Source organism: Engystomops pustulosus, chromosome 1 (assembly GCF_040894005.1).
Source record: "Engystomops pustulosus chromosome 1, aEngPut4.maternal, whole genome shotgun sequence".
In the NCBI taxonomy this organism is placed as follows: Eukaryota; Metazoa; Chordata; class Amphibia; order Anura; family Leptodactylidae; genus Engystomops; species Engystomops pustulosus.
Genome location: NC_092411.1, coordinates 242,013,525 through 242,038,754, shown reverse-complemented (window position 1 = coordinate 242,038,754; position 25,230 = coordinate 242,013,525). Strand labels below are relative to the sequence as shown.

Below are 25,230 nucleotides of genomic sequence, written 5' to 3'. Positions count from 1 at the left end.
GGATATGTGAACTCACGCCTCTTGGGTGACATCACTTCCCTCTCCCAGTGTGGGAAAAGGAGGTGCAGGGGCATGTATAATTAGCAGCCCGGAGCACTGGACATCTTTTTTCTAGGTGATCGCCGATTCAAGACTATCGAGAAGGTAGGTAAGTATTTTTAGTGTTTTGTTTACTTTTTCACACTGGTTGATTTCCTTTAAATGGGAAACATCTGCGCTGCAGTGGAATTAACATATCAAGCGAAAACAGGTAAGTCAGTAACATATAATGATTAGACTGAAAATACACCTGTTAATACAAGCAAGAGTCACTTAAGCAGCTGTTGCAATCATTATTACCTCAAAAATATTACTTCTCGTAAAAAGAAAGATAATAGTGTCTGGTAGCAATGGTAACGTAATAATCACAAAGACGTCATAACAGGTTTAAAACGGTCATTCCTACACAATCTCAAAAAGAATATAATCCAATGTTATAAAGAGGTAATATATGATCCAGTCACATAGTGAATGTACAAGGCAATTAGCACAGTGTGAACATGACCTTGCCAGAAACAATACACGTTAGGAGACTCATCGGATTCTACCTACCAACCGGAAACTCTCCATAAATAAATATGTACAATCAATAAAAATACATAAGATCCGATCTAAAGTCTAGTGAATGTCTAATTTTCATTTGGAAAATCCAGAAAGCCTCCCGATGTAGGAGACTTTTCTTTCCAATCTCCCCCACGTTTTGGTTTTTTCACTAATTCAATGCCACAGTAAACGAAGGGGAGGGATTGAAGTAACGATTTTAGAATAAAAAACTCCAGGATTGGACACGATACGCTGCCGGTTCTACACCATGAGAGAATGCACCTGTTTTGTGTAAATGTCTTGTTGTATATTTGAAATTCATGTGAGATGTAAGTTTTTGTAAGTCAATTAAATTAAAAATTAAAAAAAAAAAAACAATTCAATGCCATAAAATAAAAAATGGCCTTTTCTATTGTCATCAGCAGGTGAGTGGACCTAACATGCAAACGACACAATGGCCACAAACAATGGACCCCCGGCCTGCAGGCACATAACATGCATGTGCATGAGGACATATTCTGTATCTAACTCTATACAAATAGACACAGAGGAAGACAACTCTACACAACCTCACACCAGAACCGGTATCCCAATTACCCTGATAATAAAACATTGGTGAAACGCTTCTTCAAAAGCTCCTTGTTTTGGGGGTGGGCTTCTCTACTCCATGTACATGATCCTAACCTAATAAATTTTTCCAGGAAGAAGTAATTTTCATACTAGATATACATGTAGAAGTAATTATAATTTATATTTCTTATATAAGCTATAATGAGTTCTACGTGTATATACATAGAACGTATTTCATTATATATACGTTATATATATTGGCCGTCATTTGTTTCCTTTACAAATAGAATTTGCTAAATATTCTGCAATTATTGTGTCCCTACCATTTAAAGCCATTAGTATGTCATCATGTACTAATATAGTAGGTTTTAGAGCGCGCTTAAAATATAGACACACGAAAAACAGAAATCCATAATTGGTGACCTTTGATACGCTCATCTTCCTAGCGACAGGTTTCCTTTAGACTTGCAATCATCAATAATATCACATTTACAAAGGATATGGGGCATGTGAGTCTTTCTTTAATGGGGGCGTTAATGCGTGTGTGTATATATACAAATAGGCCACTCTACTATAAGACCCTGTTGGAGCATAAACCACATCAGAAACACACATAACAGCACTGACAAATAAAAAAAAAGCATTATAGCAATTAATAAAATTTGTTAAAGAATAATAATTAATATTGGCCACAAATCTATCCAAAAAGGGGCCACTCTAAACTGCAGGAATTGAAAATAGTTAATACATAACATTCTGCAGAATTAGAGTGATAGCTGGGTCTAAAATCTGTCAATATAACATAATACACAAATATATTAAATATATTATTATATAAATAATAATTGTTTGTTCATAGAGGACTGTTAATTCCTTGGTTCTGTACAATCAGTAAAGGGTTAACAAGACCCTGCCCGTGAGGGCACACAATCTACATGGAAGGGTAGATGGATACACGAGCTGAAGACACAATCTACATGGGAGGGTAGATGGATACACGAGGAGAAGACACAATCTACATGGGAGGGTAGATGGATACACGAGGAGAAGACACAATCTACATGGGAGGGTAGATGGATACACGAGGAGAAGACACAATCTACATGGGAGGGTAGATGGATACACAAGGAGAAGACACAATCTACATGGGAGGGTAGATGGATACACGAGGAGAAGACACAATCTACATGGGAGGGTAGATGGATACACGAGGAGAAGACACAATCTACATGGGAGGGTAGATGGATACACGTGGAGAAGACACAATCTACATGGGAGGGTAGATGGATACACGAGCTGAAGACACAATCTACATGGGAGGGTAAATGGATACACAAGGAGAAGACACAATCTACATGGGAGGGTAGATGGATACACGAGGAGAAGACACAATCTACATGGGAGGCTAGATGGATACACGAGGAGAAGACACAATCTACATGGGAGGCTAGATGGATACACGAGGAGAAGACACAATCTACATGGGAGGGTAGATGGATACACGAGGAGAAGACACAATCTACATGGGAGGGTAGATGGATACACGAGGAGAAGACACAATCTACATGGGAGGGTAGATGGATACACGAGGAGAAGACACAATCTACATGGGAGGGTAGATGAATACACGAAGAGAAGACACAATCTACATGGGAGGGTAGATGGATACACGAGGAGTAGACACAATCTACATGGGAGGGTAGATGGATACACGAGCTGAAGACACAATCTACATGGGAGGGTAGATGGATACACGAGGAGAAGACACAATCTACATGGGAGGGTAGATGGATACACGAGGAGAAGACACAATCTAAGACAAGATCCAGATCTGAAAGACCTTGTGTTACCACATCCATCCGTTACTTACCGGAGAGGGAAAAAAAAAAAAAAAAAAAAATTTACGTGACAGGCTCGTCCATAGTCATCTCGAGCCTGCACGATCCCCCAGATCCTGGCTCTCAGAAAGAACAGGTACCTTTAGATGTGGCAGTTGCAACATATGCCAACTGGTTTTACTGGGTAACACCTTTCAGAGTGCCAGTACAGGCGAAACCTTTCATATCAGGGACTATGCCAACTGCAAAACAGTGGGAGCCGTGTACATGCTGTCATGCCCCTGTCCGACCAACTATGTGGGAAAAACATATCGCCCAATTAAAGTGAGAATACAGGAACATGCAGGGGACATTAGGAATCAACGAAATACCACTGTGGCAAGACATTTTGCCCGATGGCACCAGAGTGACCCAAAACTCCTACGTTTTCAGGTCATAGAAAAGGTCAGACCCCCCAAACGGGGAGGAAACTGGGACAGACTGATTCAGCAAAAGGAGGCCAGGTGGATTTACACCTTGAATACGGTGGAACCGAATGGCCTCAATGAAAACATGTCTTTTGTTAGTTTTTTGTGACCTCCTGCTCCCTGGATGGATGAGGCTAAAGTTAGGGATCTCTCTATTACATCTTTCCAGATCTCCTCTACTTACCCTCACCATTTTTTCGTTCTCTCCTTTGGTTTCGTCACGTTGCCGTGCCATGTTTGCATGGCATAATAATCCCTTGTACTTTAGGCCATTTGATTCGACTCTGTCTTTTTTGTTCTCCCTTCTTCCCTACACGCTGTCCTATGTAGACCATATATGCCTGTTTCAGACAACATGTATCTACCTTATATTATCTTGTATGCTATATCAACAGTTTGACATGGTACTGCTTATAACTGAACCCGGCCGCCGATGTTTATGTGACAGACATCGGTCTATTTTCCCCGCCCCCATTACCATCCTCGGTACCCCTTACCTCCCCGCATTCTTCCTTTAGCGGGAGTGGTTTGTTATTGGTTCTATTGGCATATCTTCTCACGCTTCTACGCTGTCCTATCGCCATGGGTTTCGCTGAGTCGGGGCGGTGTTTACCGGACTGGCGATCATGTGACTGGAGGCGGGTCCTCTCCTCCGGTCCTTCCATTGGCTTCTACCATTCTGACGCGTAGGGGGGGCGTGTCCTCTGCGGGAGGCTCGATGTTTTCGGCTCCCCGCATTGGTTGTCAACCACTCTGTGACATCACAGGAAGGTGGGGCTACCTACTTAAATACCCAGCGTTTCCCCGCGGCCGCTGCCGCTGACATCTATGCGGGGACACGCTGTTTGAATGTGTGTTTACATCGATGTGTGTTTAACTTAGACACAATGTATCAGATCCCTGATGAATTAGATTAGGAAACGCGTCGGATCTCTTAACTGTAGGAGAGCTAGCTGGAGATAGAGTTTCAGTCCTGAGCTGTCACTAATCGGACTATGTAGTCAGAATCGTCTATGTTAGACAACTTACCTCTATCGAGATATCACCAGCCTCCATATAGCCTCCACATTAATACACCATCTCAACTGAAAGTTAACTATGTGCAGTGTGAGATAGGTCTCTACCGATATCAATTTTATCCTATTATCTTGAGGAGGGTAGTTGGGAATAGGAACTCTCAGGTAGTCTTAGGCTAGTGGTATGTGCAGGCAGGGTATACGTGCCTACCATCCGCCAGACAGTGAGATCTATTTCCCCACTGAATAGACTACAGACCTCCACAGTGTTTGTCCACATTCCGATGTCAGTGTTTCCCTGCACAAAATTGTGCGATACCTGAGGTCGGATAAAGTTTTTATTATTAAAACACCTTATTAGTTGGGTGTAAGTCCTACACCTTAACTACACACTTCTCTACCCATTTTAATATATATCCAATAAAAGTTATTTTTTATTTTTACTTATACTCTCTTTTCCCTCAATTTCAGAGAAGACACAATCTACATGGGAGGGTAGATGGATACACGAGGAGAAGACACAATCTACATGGGAGGGTAGATGGATACACGAGGAGAAGACACAATCTACATGGGAGGGTAGATGGATACACGAGGAGAAGACACAATCTACATGGGAGGGTAGATGGATACACGAGGAGAAGACACAATCTACATGGGAGGGTAGATGGATACACGAGGAGAAGACACAATCTACATGGGAGGGTAGATGGATACACAAGGAGAAGACACAATCTACATGGGAGGGTAGATGGATACACGAGCTGAAGACACAATCTACATGGGAGGGTAGATGGATACACGAGGAGAAGACACAATCTACATGGGAGGGTAGATGGATACACGAGCTGAAGACACAATCTACATGGGAGGGTAAATGGATACACAAGGAGAAGACACAATCTACATGGGAGGCTAGATGGATACACTGGGTGAGTACATAATCTATATAGAAGGGTAGATGGAAACACGAGGTAAGGATACAATCTACATGGGAGGGTAGATGGAAACAAGAGGTTAGGATACAATCTACATGGAACATGTCACCAGCTAAAAATCACATTCCTAGTGACAGTTTCACTTTAAAACAGACCCCAACACATGTTCCTGGTCTATCCCATCCCATTTCCCAAGAGTAGTGGGAAATACTTGCCAACCACACACTAATATATTAGGTACACTAATAAAGCCATTCTTGTGAAAAATGATGAAGTCTTCAGTTCAATGTAAACACATGCTAAAAATACTACCAAAAAAATATATTTTTTCCAATAAAAACACATCAACAAAGTGAACGCAGACCCTAGTCATGCACACCTCATCATTGAGTAAAACGTCTAGCAATCAGAGTAATGATAGATGCAAAATCGACATGAAATAATCTTGTAATAATCGTTATAGTAGCAGTGTAAGTAAAGCATACAGACCAGGGGAGGAAACAACTAACAAATATTTTGCACTAGGCTTGGTCCAGTGATATGACATAATAGATGCCAAATAATGTTGGCTGGACCTTTGTTTTCAGAAAAAAAAAGAAAAAAATGAAAGAAAAAAACCTGAAAACTGATAATGTTATTAGGCCGGTGGCAAATGACTGTGGTCAGTCTGCGCAAAAGTGAGAGTGTACTGACCAGATATCAGAACTTTGGGGATCAGAGTGAGACATAATACAAGGAATCCCTTCTTCCCAGCAGGGACTCCTTGTAGCATATATCCCTATGATGAAGTCCTTTCCCCAGCACTATGATTGGTCCATGGGATCCACCAAGACTAATATACCCTTTTTTGATGGTCGTTACAGATCCCTACCGACAGTCCGTCATTGATTTTTTTGTGTTTTCAGAAACTGCCATATGTTTTTGCTTAAAATCTGACACTTGTCTATTTTTCATATGAATTATATTTGCCGATTCCGCCTTTTCCAATAAGATCGGTGAAAGACAGAATGAAATTCTGTTTTATTTGTAGTCAGTTCTCTTAGAGGAGATTGATTCCTCCTGCTACTAACCCCTAACCTACAGCAGGCACACAGCATCACATGTCCTTAGCGGTGGAGGTTATATGAGTTAGTGCCAGGCTATGTGTAGTCCTTGTATATGAAGTCACGGCAGCGGCTGCCCGTGTTCAAGGTCTAGATCAATCCATTTAATGAGTTAATGTGAGGTATCTTCTGCTGTCATAGATTAGACTGCGGTTTGCGTGGAGTGCTGCTCGAAGAGCCTCATATCACAGCTGCTCGTATCTCTATGGGGAGGTGGCATTGTCTGTGTCTCCAGGTAACCAGCACTTACAAGTAAAATACTTCACTGCAGCAAATTTCTGCATTTTATTCTTCCCTCACGTGGATTACATGGAAAACGTCCTCATTTATTGTATGCTCAGTGTATAAATAAACTCAACTTTCCACTTCATCGCAGTACTGAAAACAGGGTTGCTTATATTTTCTCACTAGATGTCTTTACAAACTGTGGTCTAAATGCAGAGAAATCTTCATTTTTATTTATATGTAAATAAACATTTTTGGAGGAGGGCCTTTAGGACTGGTAGACCCTTTTCTGCTTGGCACCTCTTTCTTGGCTTTGATTGACAGTTCTCTATCCCCCTAGTTAAACTGGACAAGAAAGGTCCTTGTGGTCACAGTCGTGACCAGGTCAGAATTTTAGTCTGTTTAAATTTTATTACTCAAGCTCTCAGGTTCTCTTTAAAACCTGCTGCTGAGAACACCTTGAAATTTTTTCAGGTCTACTCATTTATGCAAACCATTTTGGGGATGGAAGAAGTTAAAAATTCAGAACAATTCTGTAAAACTTGGGGCCTGTTTGGCACATTTGTTTAAACCTGTGGTATAAATGTCATGTGATGAGCATAGACACCAGCACCAGGAAGAAACCCTTGAGTGCAAACCGAGGTGTAACATAGGAAGACGGGAGGCCCAACAGTAAATCTGTCTAAAGATAGGACATGTTCTATCTTTTACGGATACATTGCGGTAGCAATACGCCAATTCAAATGAATCAATGTAATGCAATCAAAATGCAATCAAAAGAAACAATCATTCCACAAAGCGGAAAGAAAGTTAAAAATACTTTAAACCAACAATGTAGAGACTAATAATAATCACCCCACACGGCCGACGACAGAAATAAGGCTGAAAAAGTAAGTCTGTGCTATACAGATGTAAAGTGTAAACTGATTGTATTGATTTGTATGCAAATGTCTGAGCTACTGAATTTCAAGGATAACAAGTACTAATAGATTGCTAGAGAAAGATAATGCGGGGTCTCTATGATAAGGTATGGCAAGAAGCAGGCAACGCCGAAGTGTGCATTGCGGTCAGTAGTACTTTCGGTAAGCAGCATTCTGCTATTTATGTTTGCTTGTTTTGTAGTAGTGCCTCTATATATCTCTATCTATCTATCTATCTAGATGATAGATAGATAGATAGATAGATAGATAGATAGATAGACAGTCAAGTTTTGAAAATGATACAAATGTTGATTTTTACAAAGTCTACTGCATCAGGTGCAATTTGCATATATTCCAGAATGTTATAAAGAGTGATCAGCTTAACAGCAATTAATTGCAAAGTCAATATTTGCCTAGAAAATGAAGTTTTTCCCCCAAAACACATTTCAACTTCATTGCAGGCCTGCCTTAAAAGGAGCAGCTAACATTGTTTCAGTGATTGCTCCAGTAACACAGGTGTGGGTGTTGATGAGGACAGGGCTGGAGATCCATCTGTCATGATTAAGGAAGAATCATACCACTGGACACTTTAAAAGGAGGCTGGTGCTTGGCATAATTGTTTGTCTTCTGTTAACCATGGTTATCTCTAAAGAAACACGTGCAGTCATCATTGCACTGCACAAAACTGGCCTAACAGGGAAGAGTATCGCAGCTAGAAAGATTGCACCTCAGTCACCAATCTATCACATCATCAAGGAATTCAAGGTGAGAGGTTCCATTGTTGCCAAAAAGGCTCCAGGGCGCCCAAGAAGGACCATTTCAGCTTCGCTTCCAGCAGTGCAGAGCTTGCTCCGGAATGGCAGCAGGCAGGTGTGAGTGCATCTGCACGCACTGTGAGGCGGAGACTCTTGGAGCATGGCCTGGTTTCAAGGAGGGCAGCAAAGAAGCCACTTCTCTCCAGAAAAAACATCCGGGACAGACTGATATTCTGCAAAGGGTACAGGGAGTGGACTGCTGATGAATCCCCTTTCCGATTGTTTGGAACATCTGGAAAACAGCTTGTTTGTAAAAGACAAGGTGAGCGATACCACCAGTCTTGTCTCATGTCAACTGTAAAGCATCCTGCATCCATTCATGTGAGGGGTTGCTTCCCAGCCAGGGGAATCGGCTCTCTCACAGTCTTGCCCAAAAACACATCCATGAATAAAGAATGGTACCAGAATGTCCTCCAAGAGCAACTTCTCCCAACCGTCCAAGTAGTTTGGTGATCAACAATGCCTTTTCCAGCATGATGGAGCACCTTGCCATAAAGCAAAGGTGATAACTAAATGGCTCAGGGAACAAAACCTAGAGATTTTGGGTCCATGGCCTGGAAACTCCCCAGATTGTAATCCCAATGAGAACTTGTGGTCAATCATCAAGAGACGGGTGGACAAACAAAAACCAACAAATTGTGACAAAATGCAAGCGTTGATTGTGCAAGAATGGACTGCTATCAGTCAGGATTTGGTCCAGAGGTTGATTGAGAGCTGCCAGGGAGAATTGCAAAGGTCCTGAAGAAGAAGGGGCAACACTGCAAATATTGACTTGCTGCATTAACTCATTCTGTCAATAAAAGCTTTGTTACTCATAATATAATTGCACTTGTATTTCTGTATGTGATAAAAACATCTGACAAACACACATAAAAACCAGAGGGCAACAGATCATGTGAAAATATAATATTTGTGTCATTTGTCTTAAAACTTTTTTCTCAAAACTATACATGACTGTATATATATATATATATATATATATATATATATATATATATATGTATATATAGTATTACATTCGATATCTTGGCCACTTGTAAGTAATGTTGTAGAGCAATTATATACAGTGTATGTTGTAATTTTTTTTTATTAGTTTTTTTTATTTCAGTTTTTGTTATTCTCATTTGATCTATATATCTGTTGTATACCTTTATCCCTCATCCATAGTATATTGCGGGGTTTATATAAGATATGGAATAACGAGGGACCCACTAACTGCTCCTGAACATGGTGTCCATATCTATTTCACTAATTGCTATGTAACAAGGAACATGTAATCCAGCATAGAAGATGTTCTGTGCCGCCATGTAGAATTAATTAGTTATATGAGTTTTCAGAAAAAAATGTTACATCTGAAACATAACATAAGAAATTCACAAAAGGTCTGAATACAGCTGTAGAAAGCTAAGACTAGTAATAAACAGCACTAAGACAACTGCACAAACCTAGATGAGGAAAACACATCAGACTGTGTGATCCACAGACCCTACTATAATTCTTCCCATTGCTGTAAAAGCATAAAACCTGAGACCAATAGCCCTGAATGTCAGCTGCAGTTCACAGTAGGATACTAAGTATGGGATTCCCAGTGGTCGGAGACCCACTATTGTCATTTCCTATGCTATGGATAAGGGAAAAATCCGCTCTTAATGACTTAACAATAAAATTGGCCAGAATTTATGACCAAAATAGGTCACAAATGATGATCTTGAAAAAACTGTAGCAGAATCAATCAGATAAGTAAAAATGTTATGACATGTTCTCTTCTCGAATGAATTGGAAGTCAAGTTGTATCCTTAAAGTGAAGCTCTAAGGATACAACTTTCAAAGCTAATGACAGGTTCCCACAGCTGCCTGTTTCCAATTTAGTTTTTATTTAGAAAAATTAATTAACTTAAAATCTTTATAAAATTAAAAAAGAAGCTGCCACCTTGCTCATATTTTCTCTTCTCAAACGTCTCCCTCAGCTCTCTCATTAACCCTTCCCTTAGGAATGAGGGAGGGGGGTATAAGGGAGTTGAGGGAGACATTGGCCAGCCATACAATGTGAAAACACTGTCACAGAATCATTCAGATAAGTAAATATACTCTAGAAATTTGACATGTACTCTCCTTAAAAAATGTGACAAAGAATTGGAATTAGCAATAAGAGTTTGAGGAAGGCATTGGCCAGTCACACAATGACTCGCTGAAGAGAAATTCCAGAGGGAGGGGGGGGGGTAAGGGAGCTGAATAAAACATTGGAGAAGACTAAGCATTCCCCTTGTAACTCGGAAAAGTCCCAGCAACATTTGTAAAATTGACTTTATAAAGATATGAGCTACAGATTTTAAATAGTAACTGAAAGGGTAAGAGAGAGAAGACTTGTGTGAGTATCTGTCATTGGATTTAGGGTGAATTCACACGCACATGTGCCGCCGTACCATAGCAAGGCAGGCACACAGAAGAGGAGGAGGGGTTTGAGCACTGCTTGCCCTCGCCCCTCTCCATAAAGATATAAGGCGCCATAATACAGGAAAAGATAGGACATGTCCAATCTTTTCCCCGGGTACGGAATGGTATGGTGCTGCACGTACCACTCCATATGTCTCCGTGCGCCCATTGCCGGCCTATGGGGGATGTATATATGGTGGCCGTATATATATGTCCCCCCAACGGTCCTGTGAATTCGCCCCCTAAATGGTAAAAACCTGATGACAGATTTCCTTAAAGGGCACAACCTGACTTTCAATTCATTGTAACATTTTTCAAGAACAGCATTTTATTTACGTGATAATAACTCCAATAATATTATACTATTTTATAATCCTAAGATATTTTTAATATATCTGAATGACTCTGCTACAATTATTTCACGATCAATTGTGACTTATTTCAGTAGTAAATTGTGACCAGTAAATTGTGCAGAGGGTTTTGTCCCCTATCCATTGCAATGGAGATAAACAATAGTGGGGCTCCGACCACTGGGAATCCCATGGATCATAAGAAAGGAGGTTCTGTTCACAATGGGTGGAGGAGCAGGTCGGATATTTCATATATTTATAAAAACGGTCTTACATTTATTTATCCCTGTTATATCTCTTGTGGATACGCTATTTACTACAAACAAATTTGCTGATGAAGACCAATACCAGTAGGGATTTTTGGGTTACTGCTCTTTGATTGCTGCTAATCCAGGGTATAAATGATCTAGTGCTCTCTAACTAATAATTCCATACTCTAGAATTATTCCATTTTTTTTTACTGGGAACATTTCAGTGTATACTTTACTACTACGTCCTGGATGCAATTTGTTTTATTGTAATATCTTTCTGATTATACAGAGCCTTATTTCTCGTATTACCTCTAAGGCAATGACATGAAACCTTACCAGCACATTTGCTTTGTTGACTGTATTTCTTCATTTATTGTGGTTTAATGTATTTGTTATGTTTTAATTTTTGTACTACTATAGTGACAATAAATTCTCCCCTTTAGGGAAAAATAAATTCTATTCTATTTTATTGTAACAAGGCTGAAGTCAGGTCATACTAAAAATGCACATTTAAAAAATTTTACATAAAAGCAATTCAAGCTGTTGCCATATACTTCAGGACTTCAAAACTGTCCTGAGGATTATGCCATCAATACGGCCAGCACATTGCCTCTGCTAACATCTGACTGACAGGTTGCAAAGGGTCAGACCTTCCCTAATCTGACGGACGGCCTGTCCTGATAAACATATCTCTTCTTAAAACTGCAGAACTTTTCCAAGAAAAGACCTGGAATATGGTAAAACCTTTTATCTGGCTGTCCGCATTATTCTCTGCAAGCTTCCAGGATGTACAGGACCTATGTTATATCACATGACTCTATGGGGCTCATTTACTAAGGGTCCGGGCACCGCACTACTGTCGGAATACCCGTCGATTTCCGATGTGCGCCACAATTAGAAGGGCTTTTTGTTGCACGCGATAAGATTTTGGCGCCGGCTTTCACACGACAAATCGGGGGGCAGTCTGTCGGGCGATCGGACGGATTCAGACACCGCGCAGGATTTAACATTCAAAATTGTGTGGCAAGCCATGCACTTACATGCACCGGGAAGAAGAAGGTGAACTCCGGCGGACCTCAGTGGGGAAGCAACAAATGCAGGAAATTGGGCGCACAATCTCAGTGAATTGCGGCAGCTCTGAATCCTCGTCGGACAAAGCACCTCAGAGATCACGACGATCGCGACTATTTGTACCCCTATGTACAAATAGTTGTGCTCCTTGTAAGCAAGCCTCCTCCCGCTCATAGACTGCAATGACTGCTCAAACTACTATCTCCTTGAGCAGAATGGCCCTTAAATAGTATTTTACCAAGGATATAAATACCAAGTATTTATATCCTAAAATCTGAATCAATTATCATTATTGAGTGTGATTCTGACACATGATCCTGGAGGGTCTCATAATGGCTTTAATATATGCTTCTATAATAGCAGCCCCACTAGGGATATCTCTAGTTAGCTAAAGTTGAAATCTACATGAGCACAGGAGATACACAGATGTAGCAGACACCAGAATGTTGATGGTAATTCAGTATACGCTTCATTTGCATTTCAACCAGACCCCTATAAGCTTACTGTAATGGAATGGTTCTGTTGATGAGACTATGTGATATACGTATGTAGTGGATTATGATCATAATATACAATACTAAAAATCAAATATAATAAAAATGGCAATCACATATCTAGAAGGTAAAAGGAGTGATGTAGTACAATGTGATTACTGTGTATATTCTGTATTCAATACATATATTCGCATCTGACTTAAAGGACATCTACCACCAGGATGAAGGACTGTATGCAAGTGAGCCTGAGGTGCTCTAGGCTCCATTAACACCTATAAAGCCTGGAGACCCTCAGGCTCCTTTGCATAGTCTTTCATCCTGGCGGTAGATGTTCTTTAACCATATTGGACTGTAAAGACTAAAACTCTCTTTATGCATAAACATTGTCTGAATCCCTGGGTTTCTGCAGGTTTGGGTATTCATCCATCCAATTTGCATGGGTCTTCCTAAATCTCCACCATAACAGAGAGTTAGGGATCAGACAAGTTGGGGTTCACCCGCTTAGTTGTTATATCAGACATATACATAGTGTATGTATGTGTAAATAGGCAATTATCTGCTAATAGCAATGATTGCATCTGAAAGACAAGCCCACTATAGTGAACCCTGGATATTTAGTCATAGGACCATTATTGGATTATAATAAAAGGCAGAAATGGCGGTAGCCCAGGGCCCAAGCCTTCTAGAGGGTCCACGACCACAAACCAAATTTTATACTCTGAAGGACCTTCACCCATAAAATTCTAGTACATCTGTTCTTGCTCTCAATGAACATTAAGTTGAGGCAGAAAGCAGGCAGAAGGGAAGCATCCACCATTCCCTAAGAAGTTTGATTTTCTAGTAATGTAGGAGGGGAATCCCAGACCTGTAGGGGCTATAATATTCATACAGCCCAGAGCCCATGGCAGTCTTAATCCGCCCATGTATAGGACAGTCATAATATGTACTGTAAAAAAAAAGAGAATAAGTTCTATTATCAAAAAATATATGTGTGCACATAACTGAGATGGGTCTGCTCCTCAGAAATATTTAGAAGATCCAGTAAAAAGATTATGATTATGAGCAAATCGGATTGAAGTGGAATTCAATCTGAATTTCATGAAATATTCAGTTTGGCAGGAATCCAAATTTTCCTGGTTGTTTGTGGAATTAAAGTTCTGAGTTCAGGGGGTTGTGGAAGTTGGAGCCCTTTCCGGCATGGCATTGCTATTCATCCCGGGTGTGGCAGAACCATAGGACCTGCAAAAAATTAGGGTCTGAAGGACCCGCGCTCTCAGGCCGAGCCTATGATTTTTAGCAGAAATTCGGTTGCAACTGAGGCCCATGCTGAAAAGTTTATCATGAGGTCAGTCTCCGCTTCCACAACCTGTTGTTCTGAATCAATTCAATTTGGACCCGTATCACATTTTACTAAAAAAAAAAATGGCAAGATTTGAAGACGAATTTGACATCCATTGGACAGATTATGAATCCATATTAAAATCTTCTCATCTAACCACAGTGTTGCATTAATCAGAACTGGAAATTAAAGATGTTGTGAGTGGTTACTATGTACAACAAAGTCAGTCTTTCTCTATTAAATTTAAGAAATTTCTTGTTATATCTTCTGTGAGTGACTCATACAGCAAATATAACATTTCTATGGCTGAATTTGACTGCCAATAACAAGTCAAAGTGAAATCATTCCGCTACCATGACTTCATCATCTTATTTTCTAAAATATTTTCACTGATCTGTATTTTGCAATATGAAATGTGATCAGTTTCACTCCTCGTAGAATCTAGTAGCCAATTCTGTTGTCTGTGAAGCTGAATATCATGCAAGGAGTGACATCAAGAATTGCAGTCATGCCCTGACACCTAGTGGTTGCTTAGTACAATTACAAATTTTGCAAATGTAGAATAACACTGGGAACGCTCTTTCTGGTGCCTTGAACTGTTTTTAAGGCTACATCCACACGGTCGTATGGGGGACGTATATACACACACACATCGTACCGCCCCAGGAGAAAGATAGGACATATTACGGTACGGCGGGCACATGTGTGTGTGATTTTAACCTAAGTATGTTTAGGACCCTGATTCTGAAAATGACACCCGCTTTCCCCAGCACTGCTTTTGGAGATCTGGCATTGCCACCGAACAAAGTTGAGAAGCTCAAACTAGTCGTCTCTCATTATTGGACTGACGACGTTTTGGAAATTAATGTCAACTAATGAATAAATGTCATATTGCTGCTCAAGCTAATGGTCATTCAATACTGTGCTAAAGAAATCTTGAAAAGGAATATACTATTTTGTGTCTGTAGACTAAAGATTTTCCATCAGGTCACTGAAAACTTGTTTCTGTGATTTCCTGCGAGGTGAGGAAATGAGGAGATCACGTGTTCTTGGACATTAGTGCTGGATGGTCTAATAGCCATCATATGTGTATCCATGGTCGGCTCCAGGTCTCAGTAGGACCCTGGGTGACAGAGCCTCAGTGGGCCCCTTTGCAGTGAACTCACATAAAAATTGTGTAAAAATTCTAAAACTGAAACAGTCTCCTGTTCCCCAAAATATTCCCTAGTTTATCATCCCCATCATGGTAATTATATATATATAAGCGCCACGTAATTATATATATATATATGCCCCCGTCACACTCTATGGATTTATTAGATACAGCCCCACTCTACCCCATGGATTCATTATGTACAGCCTTATGCCGGCTGTACATTTTGTGATGGAAACGCTCAACGAAAAGGATTTTCATTATCAGCAGCTCAAAGTACCCAGTATCAGGTAAAAAAAAAAAAGCTATAAGCAATATTTTTTATTGGTTCCCCAGTGTAATGCATTAAAACACAAGACCATGATTTTTTAAAATAATTTATTGTCAGTAAGAAAGACTGGCTAATGGTAGTTTTCAGTAAAAACCTTTACAAGACCATTGCATCACAAATATACAGACACCATAAAAACCGTGTCATGGTGATTTTGGTTCTAAACAGATATGCAGTGGGTCCCCATTACACTTTCCAGGAAGGGAAAAAATAATCTAAAATACTCTTAGATAAAGATATTTCTGGCTGTAGCTTTGCAGCATCAGACTCGCTCTCTATATACAGTGTTACTGCAGATGGACCTGGAAATTCAGAAGTCAAAACCTCAGTGGAATAGAGATACAGCAAAGCCCTGGGTATTGGAACAATATGCTAACCGAGTAGAAAGGGCAAACCTTGAAATAGTTTATGGTTAAAAAGGAAAGAAATCCACAAAATATCTACAAAATCTAGTTAATGCTATTGAAATCAAAACTGTACATTACATTTACACTTGGAAAGGAAGTTAAAATGATTCTTCACACTTTATAAATACAGATGTCATGCTACCATGATGTAGTGGTATGTTTTCTTAAAACAAGAAACACATAAAGAACCAAAAACATAGAAGAACTAAAAAGAAAAATGGAGTGGAAATAGCCTACCCAAATGGTCTATTTGTCTTCATTATTGTATATCCGGCAATGAAATACATTGTACACACTATTATTAACTGGCATGACGCACCGCGGCTATACCATATACATGTCTCCAAATTATTGCAAAAAATTGTAACGCTACATGAAACAAAAACACAAAAAAAAATCTTTATAAAATAAGGAAAACAAAACAATAGTACATAATGAATAGATGTAACTTTACTATGAAATGTTGAAGCTGAGAAATGTCCAGGCACTTTTCATGGTGTTAAACTTCTGTGTGATGTTGGGAATCTAGGGGAGGAATAGTCACATCTTGAAAGTGTCCATCGTCTCCACTCTCATAGTCACTTATCATGGCCTCCGATTCCATTTCGCAGCACGCAGACACATCAGTGCATGAAGCTGCCGAAGTATATCCTGACATGGACATATTGTCCACCATGGGGACTTGATAGTCTCTACCGTACCCTAACATGTAGGAAGCAGCATAAGGCTCTCTGTAACTATTGCCATCTCCACTGGTGGTGCTTTGAGGTTCTGACTTACTCACTGGATATTGGTGATGTGGAAGGTACTTATTCAGGTTGAATCTCTGACTACTTTTTGTTGATGAACCCAAGCTGCCTATAGCAGCCATCTCACTTGGTGGCTGCACGGAATCAAACAGTTCGGCATACTCCGGAGGCAGAGGTGGAAGTTCATCTGGCAAAGGAAAGTCTTCCGGTGGAGGTGGGAAGTCACTCTCTATGTCATAGCCACCAGGATAATAATCTGTGTCAATGGCATTTGGGTCTGTGTATTGAGGAGCAGGTTCTTCAACAACTTCATAATGAGGGTATTCCTGAATATCCGGCAGTTGGACACTAGGCATCCAGTCTGAAGTGTCCCAGTGATAACCTGTTCAGATACAGATGAAAAGTATATGAATAATCATACAAGCAAAGCACAAACACATATATACCTTTAGCACATTGTCATGCAAAGCTTTAACCTTGACCAAAATGCTGATCTGACAATGATGTGCTCTATCTTAGGGCTACATTTTTTTGCTGTACTTCAATTGTTTATAGACTTTTCTATTAAATCCATCAAACAGGAATATAAGGTATTATGACATGTTACCATCTTCTGTAAGACTACAAAGCTTTACCATTATACAGGGTGAGTCAAAAATCCCAGGAAACCCTTTTATTCAGAAATGAAAGTAATGGGAAAGGAAGTAATGGCAGCCATATTGAAAGCCATCATTTTTTACAAAAGGGAGGTAGGGATTCTAGTATATAAAAAAAAACAGATTTGTCTCAGAAATCAAGTCCCACTTTTGGATTTGGAATATGCTAATTTCCCATTTATTTCTAAAATGTATGTATGTCCTGGAAATTTTAACTTACCCTTTATATTATATCATTGGAAAGTTTTCTGGAAACAGAAATGGGCACCATTTGCATTCTAAGCAATGACATTTATTAGTGACCTCTATTGGACGTGACATGGCACAATGGGGGTGTGATTTGCTGCTTAAAATGTCTCTGTTACATACAAATTACATAGAATACAGGTGATGTAGGAACATTTAGATGGGTTTGGGAAATTTGCCTACTTTTCTTGAACTCTTGGAGGTCAGTCAGAGATGTCGGGAGGGTTCTAAAGCATGCACATAGACATATAATTCATGAGCGGTATGACCTGCCCGAGAAACCTTTGACTGATTTTTGCTTGGTATTACTGACAGGCAACCACCATTACAAGGCTGCCATCAGAGGGCAGGGGGAGAGCAGTTTGGCAACAGACAAGCATGGCATTATCTATCTGAACCTTGTTATTTCAATCTGTCATTATATCCAGAATATCACACACATATAACATGTAATAACACAGCAACAGACTGTGCGGGAACACAATGTGGTGTATACAGATGCTGCAAGTGAAGGTTAAACAAAAAGCAAAAAACAAATTGCAAAAAAACAAGCTCAATTATTAGTAAAAAAGTACACAGCAACATGCAGTCACCTCTTGAATTCCTGACTTCAGGAAGTGCAAAAGAGTCTTTGAAGGCAAAAATGAAAAAAAATGGAAAATATATTACATTAGATCAGAGCAGAAAGTATTGTAAATGTACCAAATTCAGACACAAAAACATCTCAAACACTTCAGTTCAGAGGACAGGTATAGACACTGATGGGATTCGGTTACACCTATTATTCCCGACTTGTAAGGGCCACTGACTGCTTCTCTGAAATTAGCTGTCCAGTTGTGAGGGTCTATTTAAAGGAAATCTACCACTTATATCAAGCATGATAAACTACACTACACTTACTCCAGGAACTGTGACTGTGGTAATCTTCTTATATTTGTTATCCATGGCTTCCTTCCTTCTAAAATCAACTTTAAAAATTAATCTAATGAGCTAAAAGGATGTTAAACTGTCTCCCCCCCCCCCCCAGCACTACCCCTCCTTGCGCACTGTAACAACCTGTGAAGCATGGAGTGGCTCTGTTAACACCCCAGGAGCCCTCCTGGATTATTCATATACTTATAAAAGTTCTTCTAAATGACTTTAGAAGAAAGGCAGAAATATATAACAAATATAAGAAGATTACCACCATAATAATAATAATAATCTTTATTTATATAGCGCCATTAAAATCTGTAGCTCTTTACAAATCATAACAGTGCCGCCTGGATGTATGGTTTATCCATGTTTGATTTTGATGGTAGATTTTAGGATTCTTAATGAAGTCCTGACACTAGCATAATTGAAATCTGATTCAGAGATTTAAAAAAAACGTAAAACATCTGAACCGAAAAATGGTCCTGTCTGCAGATTTACAGGTCTGTAGATCTCTTGCTTAGGGTTTTTTTAACGAATACAAACAAGGGGCAAAAATTCTTCCAGCTATACAGAGTAAAAAGAAGTGTAATTCTTGATGACCTATCCATTATTTTGCTCTGTTATATGACTAAAATAGTTGAGAATCAAATGCCCCCAATGGATGGTAGGGTGGAAACCCAACGATATCCAAAAAATCCTATTGACTACTATGACATCTACTAGAATTCGGTTAGGATGTCCTTTTTCCCAACATAAAAGTCCTGCTTTTAAATCGAGCATTTTGAATGGAATTGCAACAAATATGTAGTTGGAAAAACTCTAATGTGTCGTAATATTCTTTATACTTTTTGTAAGAGTTCTATAAAGTGCAAAACATAAGCCCTAACTCAAGCTACAGCGAGATCTTATCCTTCCTGACATAGTACATGGATGTAGACTATTATCAGAGACAAACATTTTACATTAACATAGGAACATCAATGCAATCTATCCAGGTAATGTTTTCCATAAGGACTGCCTCTCTCACAGCATCTAGTACGTGGCATACTGATAGGAAGTCAAGAGACGACCAGATGTGTTCCTTGTGGAAGTTCAAGATGTTCCACCTTGGGTGAGCCTGTACTGTGGAGTTTATGCCGGTTGGAATGGCAGCTCCAATGTGTTCACTGACAAGCTCAGGATTTCTATCAATTTATTTATTTTACAGTCTCTGAACAAATTAGCGCAGCATCTGTTACTTGATCCTCGGAGTATAGTTTTCAGTGATTTAAAGCCATAACTTTAAATCTAACTGGAAATGAAAGCGCTAGGCGGTAAATACACAAACATATGACATATCGCCATCTCCTCCATCATAAAACACCTACACTTGTTTACTTGTGGCAGATTCAGTGAAAGGGCAGTCGAGTGGAAACATCACAGTTTTTACAATCTTGTTCTAATACAACTACACAGGGACTATCGCATACAACACAGGATATAAAGGTAATACAGTATATACAGTACTGAGCAACAATGTTATCACATTGACGAACAGGCAACCATTAATGACATGCAGAGTTGTCATATACAATGAATTAGGCAGCCAGGATATGAAGCACAGCAATAATATCACATACACATATATACCTTCATTTTCCACCGAGTCAACAACAGCATTGACAAGGTGTATTACTGTCACAATGGAAGCTTGTAAAAGGTAAGAAGAAGAAAAAAACACATTAAAACAAGTCTAAGTAGGTGTTCCATTCATAGTGTGAAATTACATAGACTGTTATCCTGGGCCTGTAATATTGAGAAATAAATCTGATTTATAGATTGTACATAGATTCAGCTGAAGTGATTGCACATAGTGTCCTATCTGTGGGCAGTATGTTGAAGAGCAGGAGCTGAGAATATTGTATATAGCGTCCTATCTACAGGAAGAATGTTAGGGAGTACTAAGAGCTGAACAGAATGCACATAGTGTCCTGTCTGTGGGCAGTATGTTATAGAGCAGCAAGAACTAGGCAGATTGCACACAGTGACCTAGCTGCAGATAGCAGGTTATAGAGCAGGACCTGAGTAGATTGTGCATAGTGTTGTATTTGAAAACAGCATGTTATAGAGCAGGATGAGCTCAGCAGATTGCACATAGTTTCCAATCTGCAGACAGTATATTATATAGCAGGAGGAGCTGAGCTAATTGTACTAAGTGTCCTATCTACAGACAGCATGTTATAGATCTAGAGGACCTGAGCTGATTAGTTCCTCTTGCTCTATAACAGGCAGAGTGTGTTCATGTTCCAATGTGACGCCAAAGGAGATGCAATTCTATTTTCATGATTACATCATTAGACACTTTCCTTGTAAAATTGGTCTAGAATAAGTCTATTATCCAAACCATGGAGTATTATTTTATGTAATGAAAGCCTGGGCCCACCGGAGGTCCAATCCAATACAGATTGCTACTATTCCCCTGCCCCAGCAGCTTTACATGAACAGTAAGGCTATCCCCGATGTGCTTGTATGTTTGCCCTAGGTTACACTCTGCAAAAACAGATAATCCTTTTACGCTGAAAAAAATATCTGTTTGGCCGTAATAAAGCTAAATAAAATAATAATCACAATGATAATAAAAAATGTTTTGTAACATAATATAACATTACTAATAATTGTACAATTACACATTAAAATAGAAACAATCCTGAAATGACAAACTCAAAGTGAATATGAACACAGGGCTTTCCAACCATTTAGGACAATATATGAGATGCGTTCGTATCACGGTATGGACTTCAACAGAACATGCAAATAACAATACTATATATCACATTCACAACATAAGAATGGTCATCTATGAGAAATAATACAATAATAATCTACAGTATGAGCAAAATTATATGCAGCATCCCTGTATTGGATGGGCTTGTCCCAAGACCCAATGCAAATTAGAGGCAGTTTGCATGATCACAAGAAAGAGGGCGCTGTTTCTCCTAATAACTCAAGTGACAGGCAAGAATGAATAAAAAGTCTCAGTTGCCTCATGAAAGTTGTAGAACAGCCCCCTCCACCATATCCAACAGTAATATATCAGGTTATTTTTTTATAGTAAGTGGGTTCTCACTATTGCAGCGTCTCACTATTATTAGGTGTCAGGTCCTGCTTCATAGCAGGTAAATGCTCCCCTGATGCTGCCCCCCATCTTACTGCAGTTAGTGCTACCTGAGGCAAGAGGCTAAACTTGCCTCATGGATAGTGACCTTGATGACCTATTAAATATCTTTGCGAAAGCCCTCAAAGACTCTTTTGGGATTTGGGTTAATAATTCTAAATAACTATATACTGTATACAAAGCATTCTACAGCTTTGTTCACAGAGCTTTCCCCTTAACATCTGCCCTTTGCTGAAAGGATACTATAGCTGTCATTCAGAATAGGGGGGAGGAGCAGATAAGTGCAGAAAGCTCTTCAGGATAAAGCCCCTCCCCAAGTCAAGAGTGCTGACAGATTCCCTTTTAATTATTGCTGCATTTAATTAATTAAGCTGTCTCAGATACAGCTGTATCCAAAAATCAGCCAGTAGCAAGATTAGCTGACTGGTTTGTAAGAAAAGGAAAAATTAAAGAAATGGAAACTGTGGTGCAGTCCACAAATTATGATACAGTCATTACATCAAATGGGGATCCAACCTTTTTACTGTGCACTAATCTGCATATGTATTGTAACTATATAGTGAATAACACCCCCCCCCCCCCCGATAACTCATATCCAGATTCAGCATACTGTATTTAATACTATGCAGGATATCCAGGTAACTTTGTAACATTGCTGAAGACTATAGAGTGATGGGGTGAGAAGGGTCCACCCATTCATTTATGATTCTTCACTTCACCACATAATGAGAGAGAAGGGATTATTATTTCCCGGCATCTTCTGTAACTGAATGAAAGCAATGGCTGGGCTACATCAAACCCATCATTACATTCACATTTCCATAAATGTTAAGATGCTGATGGTTAGATAAAAACACTGACATAATTTTAAATCCAAAAATAACTAGATTATAGGATCATACAGAAAAAAAAAATAACATTTGTGATATACAAGTTCTGCCCCTGCAAAATTATGCCTTTCTTGGCCTCTTTTCAGAGAATATAAAACAAAAATTGTTTTTCCACTCATGGTTAGTGGTTGGGTGTAGCCATTTATTGTGACTTCATCCAATCCCTACCATCAGTGTAAAAAAAAGTTTTTGTGTTATATTTCATATTCAATAAAGCCAAAATTCTTCAGGGGGATGTAAACTTTTGATTGATTTGTACATTGATTTGTATGGAAATTAAGCACATATTGTCACATAGCAATTACCCAAAAGTGGTGGCACCACCACGGCTGGTGGTCCAGGTAAGTATCGGGTGGTAAGTATCGGGTATATGTCTTTTTTTTTCAGACTTCATTTGTCTGAACCACTGGATCATTATCATAGATGAAAACATTTCAGCTCTGATCAATTCACAATTCTGTTCACATAGATACTTTCCTTAAAGGGGAAGTACTAACTTTCCAAGCTGATCAGTGAAAGTCTGACTATTGGGACCGCACTGATCCTAAATATAGGACCCCCCTCAATCTACTTAACAGGGATCTTCTCAATAGTGAAACTGGCTAGTTAGCATGTGTCCTGATGCTCTATTCAATAATATGTGAGTATCAGAAATGGCAGAATACCCCCTGTAACAATTTATGTGTGCACTCAGGAATTTCCAACATTCCCATACTAATGAATGGAGCATGCTCTTCTTTCTCCATCAATTGGTAAAAACAGGACCCCTGTTCTCCAAAACCCTGGTGTCAGTTGTCATGATCAGTAATGGCCCCAGCAGTTGGGCCCACACCAATCAGCTTTTTGGTGCCATCCCTTTGAGATATTGGGGTGAATTCATAAAACCTGTCTCTGTCTCTAAGTCTGGTAAGATCCACCATATCCATTTTTTTTCCAAAGGAGCAAGTTTGGTGAAAATTGTTTAAACTGTTATATTTTGTGCCAAAAAAACAACAACCGAACAACAGCACTTTCACAACATTTTTCTACATTTCCAACCTATCTATTGTTAAGTACAAACATTTATACTAGCAAAATAAAGAATGGACCATATACAATCACAAAACACATCACCAGGAATCACAATACTGCACATGGACTTGAAATGTAAAAAACTATAAACCCAATAAAGAAAAGCAATAAAGGAAGCAGTATGACATTTGTATAGATTTTATAATAATCTGACAAATTTACTCTCCCATATATCTAGAACAAGGTTATTATACGTCACGTTGATATATAATGCTAAAATCTCTCTTAACATTAAGCATGAGTAAATGATGGGAAAATCGATATTGCTTAGGGACATGGAATAAATCTGGAATTGAGCAATAAATAGAGAGAACTAAAATCAGCTAGAAAACTAGTATGGCGTAAGGGAGCGCTGATTGTTCCCATACATCACACATGGATCGTGATCAATGTCATTCCTCTACATATGGTCATCGGTCCATGGTTATTTTATTAGAGGTTTTGTTTTATGTATATATTTTTTTATTTATAACCACTTCCTTTATTACAAATTCCATCAAACTTACAATGAGCCCCTTGTCAAACTCTGCTCTCGCTCAGGGGTGATTTGATCCATATAGGAACTGAGGCCGCAGCATGAGAGAGAAAGGAGACATCTTTACGAGAGGCCCAGAGGAAAAGACAACTTCTGCCTTAAATCTCGCAAGCAGTTGGTTGACCAAAAATGCTATTAACCTGTCATTTTTCATAGTTCAGACGGTGATTACAGAAGCAGAGCAAACATTAGTACATGATAAACAGCCTTAAGAGGTAAAGAAAAGAAATGCGGTTTCATCTGTTTTAGTGCGCGAGCGTTTAACCTTAACATGAAGGATCAATTAACTACTAATGGAGACGAGAAGCTCTTATACACAAGAACGCAGTATAAGCACGGCCCTACTGTAAATTAGCGTATTTCTGAGCATAATGTCTAAAAGGTCTCTAAAATAATCATTAAATTATAAGCAAAAGTTCTTAATATCTCTAAATCCTGAAATACAGTATATGAGCTTGTGGAGCCAAGCTGTGGACAAAGCTGTCATCTATGAAAGTTGTTTTCTGCAGAATTACAGTCTGTGAGAATCTCTATTGTTTTTTTTTTTAAGAATTAAAGCAGAATTTGCTATGTGTTTTTTTTCTGGTAGAAATATTATTCCGGTATAGGAATAGAAAGACTATGATCACTTCTGTGCACAACAGAATAAGACATACGCGGGTAGTATACAGGCAAAACTTGATGTGTGTATCCGCAGGATTTACCATTCAG

General features: G+C 39.2%; 1 protein-coding gene across 7 annotated transcripts in view; it reads right to left on the bottom strand.

Moving 5' to 3' along the window:
- Nucleotides 1–15,926: 15,926 nt before the first annotated feature.
- The window catches only part of FAT1 (FAT atypical cadherin 1), a 179,870-nt gene continuing 170,566 nt past the window's right edge, over nt 15,927–25,230 (bottom strand). For 3 of the 7 annotated variants that reach the window (XM_072122560.1, XM_072122555.1, XM_072122573.1), the window contains 3 exons: nt 20,499–20,558; nt 18,548–18,583; nt 15,927–17,434 (listed from right to left, as the gene is read on the bottom strand). In XM_072122560.1, the coding sequence (XP_071978661.1) occupies nt 16,803–17,434; nt 18,548–18,583; nt 20,499–20,558 (728 nt within the window). In that variant the 3' untranslated portion in view covers nt 15,927–16,802. Of the gene's footprint in view, nt 17,435–18,547; nt 18,584–20,498; nt 20,559–24,490; nt 24,548–25,230 lie in introns of all 7 variants that reach the window. The other 4 variants (XM_072122578.1, XM_072122585.1, XR_011849518.1 and 1 more) reach the window with 3 other exon arrangements.